Source organism: Pholis gunnellus (assembly GCF_910591455.1).
Source record: "Pholis gunnellus genome assembly, chromosome: 4".
Lineage (NCBI taxonomy): Eukaryota > Metazoa > Chordata > Actinopteri > Perciformes > Pholidae > Pholis > Pholis gunnellus.
Window position 1 is genome coordinate 5986199 of NC_136530.1, and position 6000 is coordinate 5992198.

Below are 6000 nucleotides of genomic sequence, written 5' to 3' on the forward strand. Positions count from 1 at the left end.
CTCAGTTTCTGATTAAATATACAACATGACGCTGACATTTTAACATTTAACATTGTGTTTTAAAGATAAAAACAGATCATAGTTAGCAGTAGTAATAGGAAAGATTGGAAAAAACTAAAACAAATGTATAATTAGTTCAAAGAAATATAAAATAAAATACAAAAAGTGGCTTGTCTGGTATCTGTGCGTCCCAATTACAGGCTGTTCTAGTAAATAAGAAGGGAGCAAGATAAATCTAACAGCAGCCAATAACATGATTGAAGTTTTGATAGAATATGTTGCATTAACATAAAGGTGCCATTGTACGTTTTCTGTTCCTCTCCCAGTGAACACAACAAATAAATGTTTTGGCATAAAAAAAAAAGAAAATTTAAAAAAATCAATGAAGTTGTGAGTAATAAACAAATACATCGAAAAGCCTGCTTCACATTTTAATGACCGTTAAAACATATTTTTTTGGAGTCTCATTTGTTATTGTATAATGAAAATCATAATAATGCGTCTATGCTTCAAGTACATCGATTTTCATGAGCTGCGTAAAAGCCGATCACATAAGACTTCATGTCATTACTGGTGTGAGCACTGGCTTCAGGTGGAGACGGGCAATTAGGCCCCCGGTGAGTCGACGGTATCTCTGGCTCATTACTAGTACTGCTGCCTGAATATTTCAGTGCTGCGGGACTTTGACTTATTTGCAGCTTGCCTTGCTTCTATCAAACTTTCCTACTAAATTATGCAACTCCAGATGGTTATAAACTGTATATCTGTTATTTATAGGCATATGTTATGATGTCTCGTATAGTCTTGACGTGAGAAAATTTTGTTTTCTTAGTGTGATTATCATTTATAATGAAGTGTCTGACAACACCAGCAAAAATAAACATGACAGAGAGGGGGAGGCAGACAAGGAGAGATTGCATGATTAGAAAATGAAAAGAGGAATCTCCTTTCATAATCGCTCTTCACAAATACAGAGCAGCCTGCGTCGACGTCGCAGAGATTCCGTCAAGGTTTGGCCTAATTCGAGTTTTCTGAATTGATGCAGCCACCTTTCAAACATCCCAGTCTTGGCATTTGCTTATTATTGTTAGTGATGTAACATCCTTAAAAAGAGACGAAGGCTATCTGCATACAATATGTGCATAAACTTGTTCCTCTGGTTCCAGTCAACATGTAACCTGTTTTTCATAGTGCAGCAGCACAGGTCAAAAAGCCACAGGTACAAAGCTTTTGTTTGTGAACCGAAGACCAAAAACTGCACGGAATGATCTGTTGTTGGAAGAGACCGAGCAGGTCAGCGAGTCTGTTCTGAGCGCAGTGACACCAGGTTGACATGGTCACTTGTATCAACCCTGCCACGGGACATACGAACACCGTGACATTTAGAGTCATATTTGGCCTTAGTGGCAATGGTCATCTCTTGCGGTGTCCCGTGATCCGCTGAAACTGGGGAGTCAGCATTCCTTAAATAACCATAGCACTGGCACAGGCTGACCAGCTTCAGGCAACAGAATCCCCTCCCAGTCTCCATTACTTCCCATACCATTCCCATAGGGGTCGAGACAGGGGGGTAGATTGCAGCCAAGCGCAAGAACAAAACTGACTTGGTGTAAACGGACCTCCATGGTGAAGCATATAGCCTGTCAACACAAGTACTTAGCTGAGAATTGACCTTCCTCTGAACAAAAAAACTCTTACATCCGACTTAAACCTCCCCCAACAACTGTAATTTAACAATACAGAGAATGTCCTCAACATGGAGACTCAGTTCAACGCTAAACGACCTATTCCACATTTTATAAAAACAAATGAGTTTCCTGTAAACTATGTTCAGCAAATCAATAATTCCAGTCATAACTTGACAGGCAGCATGGCATGTTACTCGTGTTTACCTGGTCCAACGACGACAGCAGGTATCGGCCACCAGGTTGGATTTTGACAGCAGATTGTTAAAAGTATAAAATTAACTCGTCCCTATTTTAATTCCAGGTCTTAAAATATAAATGCAACACCAATTACATTTCACATTGCCAACCACAGGATAGGTGCCACTACTGTGATGCATGTCCTGAAAAATGTAAAGTTCACACTCCCAGTTTATAATCGCTGCTCCGTCACCACAACACTAAAGATGTGAAAAAGGTTAAACCATTTAAATGAGACGACTCATCTCTCATTAGTGTAATACTGTAGTGCCAACACACAGGATTTATTGTCACTTACAAGCTTTCTTGGACTGCCTATGCATGTTCATTTTAGATTTGAATATTTGAGTTGCTTAGGCTGTTAATTCTCCGATAACTGTGCTGTAACAGCACTCACCCAGAGCTGGAATTATAAACTTTTACCTCCAACATGCAGCTTGATGACGCTCAAGTATGCTCTACTCATTTCCTTGCTTATGTCACAGCCAGTAAAGAGATGAGTCTCTGGTGCTGCCAGACTCTGTCCTCAGACACACCGACAGAGGAACCAGCTGACAGTCACGTCGTCTCATGCAGGAAGCCGTCAATACACTGAACTGTTGCACAATGTACTAACAGAACTACAATGAGAAATACTCACAGAATTACACAAGATTCTTAGTAGCACAACATTGACTACCGGACAGTTTAACTGAATTAGCTTAGCTGGGGCCAACATTTAGCATTTGGCTAGCTTAGCATCGTGTTATCCTAGAATGTAGTGACTTTACAATGACACAATTAAAGAGTTTAACTGTTCCAGCTGTCTGCGTGTTTGTTGCTCGGTAGCGTCTACGATTTATCAAAGTGATCTTGACGTACACTGGCCTGGATTTTAGCTTCCTTATTAAAGCAGGTGCCTGCCAGCAGCCAGAGTCGACACATTTTCCAGTCAAACAATAGCAAAACTGGGGTCATAAACATCACCAGCGTTGTCTGATTACATCATTGACTACACCACAACTTTTACATTGAAAAGGTGTCATTCTGTCGCTCTCTTCCTCTTCCTTTACCGAGTTCCCAGCTCACTGCTAATGTTGGGTGCCAGGCAGTGTTTGAATTAGGAGGAAGCCGAAGGGGCTCAGCTCCTCTATAACATACCCGAGACACACTGAGCCCAAAGTAAGCTCAAGTTTGGAGTGGTTAATATAAGAGCAACAAGCTAACTAAACTCTCCAACAAAAGCACAGAAGTTGCTCATCTAAGTTGGTCTGAACCTGGTGAGTGACAGAACATTTCTTTTTTTTATTTGGCTGTGGGACACGCAGATATTTCTTGACCCGATGTGAAAAAACAGACACATTAACACAAGCAAATAAGAGGCCCAAAGCTTGGATTGATGATAATCCGTCACGTCACAAACCTAATAGACATCTGGCTACATTTTTTCTGTGCAAACGCAAGATGCTATCTTTTCTCACTCTGAGATTATGCACATGTGGTCTGTGTTAGCCGAGCGGCTCAATGCACCGTAATGTCGGACTTTAAACTGTTATCTTTGAATTTCAATACGCTACTTCTTAAATATGCAGCGCTCTGAGCAGTCGCGTGTGTGGCCAACTGAGGACACTCCTGTTTGTTTTGCAACAAGATGTAACACACACATGCAGCACACCTGCACGGCTGTGCAAGAATACCGTGTGTCAGATGGGTGGTATGATTTATGCTAGTCATCTGTGATTGTGTGAAAATACCGTGACTGGGCTGCAACAAAAGCTGTCAACAGTCACACGAACAGCGCTCACGTGCCTGTGTGGTCCTCATTTGTGTCTGATAATAGACAAAAGTATTGTCATATAGCGACCTAGAATAGAACCAGTCCAAAGGGCCAAATTTGAGATCCCATCTCCCAAGAATACGGCTCCAAACCGTCACCACAAACGAAGCGCCCACAGCAAAACAACACAGATATTTGATTGCTCAATCGCCGAGATCTGGTCAAACTGTGAGTAAGGGTTTTAACTGGTGGTGCATACGGTGAGCATACGGGTTGCAAGTCTGTACAAGACGCAATTGTCAATAAAGGTGCATCTTAACTGGAAAACACGATTCCAACTTGCCTCTTTCATCGTCCATGTATTTAAACCAAGTGCACCAATAAAAAGCCCGGCAGACAGAATCCTCAGAACTTGTATTACTAACATATTTTTTAATAAATTAAAGAGAATGTGCATTTAACATGACTTTGTGGATGTGGAACAATGGTGCTAGAAATCGGGGCAGCATTCTACTTCTGAAGGAATGCCGTGCCGATAATCAACTCCACATAGAGCCCCAAGATGCTGGAGACAGTCACACATGTACCGTCATGCCTCCTCGTGAAAAAACAACTCATTCTGAATCACAAACACTTCGAATGAGAGGCAGTGGGACAAATGTACCTGACACAGGCCTCGAAGCTGATAGATAGTTGAACTACTTTGCATAAGAAATATCCAGTTAGTGCAAGGATACATTAATCAAGGCTAAGTTTGGGGTACTAGCCAAAAAGTGAAGGGGCTACATCCTAAATAATCAGCAGCGCAAGTTGGATGCAGTAGCACAAATATCCCTTAATGTTTCAGACACAAAGAAAATCTACTCTTTTCAGTGATTTAGCAAAAACTACAATATAAACAAATGCTAATTACTGCAAAAGAAATCTGCAATAAAGTGCAATCACCCAAATGTGAGAACGGACTACATCTGGAAAAGAACAAAGGCTCCTTATAAATTGTAATTTAAATCTTTGCCGGAGTAACGACTGTAGCTACATTTACAAATATCTTAAGGATTTGAGGGATCGGCCGAATATCTTCTGCGTGTCACACATTATTCAACAAGCACAACACACACACACAGCTAGGTCACCCAATTACCTGTCACAGTTTTATTGTTCAGACTTTAAAATCAGCTGCTGTACACAGCCACCAAGGCTAGAGATAAGGCCCTATATCCTCCTGGCCTGCCAGGTTTTCCCTGTCAAATATTTATAGAAGCTGAAACGTTAGATGGCCAACACATCAGAGGTATACCTCTCCACACAAGAAGCCAACGCAAGAAGACGCAGCAGAGACCAAACCTTGAAATCAACCCCTTCATTTAAAAAACTACTAAATATGTCGAATCCACAGTTAAAAAAACTTTGACGCACTTCTAAAAGCTGTCAAGTGAACATGAGCCTTTAATGGCAGTGAGGGGGCCATCTTTCTCGTGCATACTGGGTACTTTTCCAAATTACTCACCATTTTGTCATTAGATACTCAACGCTTACTTTGAGTTAACAACAGAATAAAATAAGTACTTAAGAAGACAGGGCTTATATATACACGCATATATATATATACATATATATCAAACGGTAACGTTAGCTGTTGACGTTATGTGTGGCCAGCTGCTGGCTAGTTTAGCTTAGCAAAAAAGGTTTTTCCAGATTTTTTTTGACAGCTTATAACAAAACTTTCTGGAAACATCTGTTCACGTCGCAGAAGTGCTCGGTGTTTTCATTTTAATTTCTCGTTAGACATCCTGGTAAAAAAAAAAGGCAAGTTCACAACAACGCCAAGTTAAAAAAAAAAAAACTGTTTACAATTACAAAACAATACAATGAAATAACTACTGGGGCTCAGTGTCCAGTAGGAGCTTCCGACGTGATACAGAGTATCGTTCACGGTGCTCAACAGTCGGTCTTGGGTGTTAACTGTTGGCTACAGCTACTTCACATCCAATACCAGTCAGTTCGATGGCTAACCAGCCACTTAAAGAGGCAAACTAGCCAGCCTCCGCCAGCCTGCTGTGGCTGTGTATCGCAGCATGAAGACAGACAGGACTGACCTCAGAGTCTGTCACAGACTTAAAAAAAAACGTGAACCGAAAAATGTCACGGTAACGAAAACGGCAAATTTATTTACCTTGCTGCCTTGGTAGCCTTCGAACGCTCGCAGTGCGCTGTCAGTGAGTTTAACGTGAAAGACGGAGACATTGCTACCGTTGCTCACTCTTCCACAGGACAGTCCGTAGCACTGCTCCTCCTTCAGCGCCGCCATCTTTGCTACCG

At 41.4% G+C, this 6000-nt stretch overlaps 1 protein-coding gene across 1 annotated transcript in view; it reads right to left on the reverse strand.

Moving 5' to 3' along the window:
• ell (elongation factor RNA polymerase II) overlaps nucleotides 1–6000 on the reverse strand; it is a 31679-nt gene extending 25679 nt beyond the window's left edge. The window contains exon 1 of the mRNA XM_079157983.1: nucleotides 5855–6000. Within this exon, the coding sequence (XP_079014109.1) occupies nucleotides 5855–5989 (135 nt within the window). The 5' untranslated portion in view covers nucleotides 5990–6000. The remainder of the gene's footprint in view (nucleotides 1–5854) is intronic.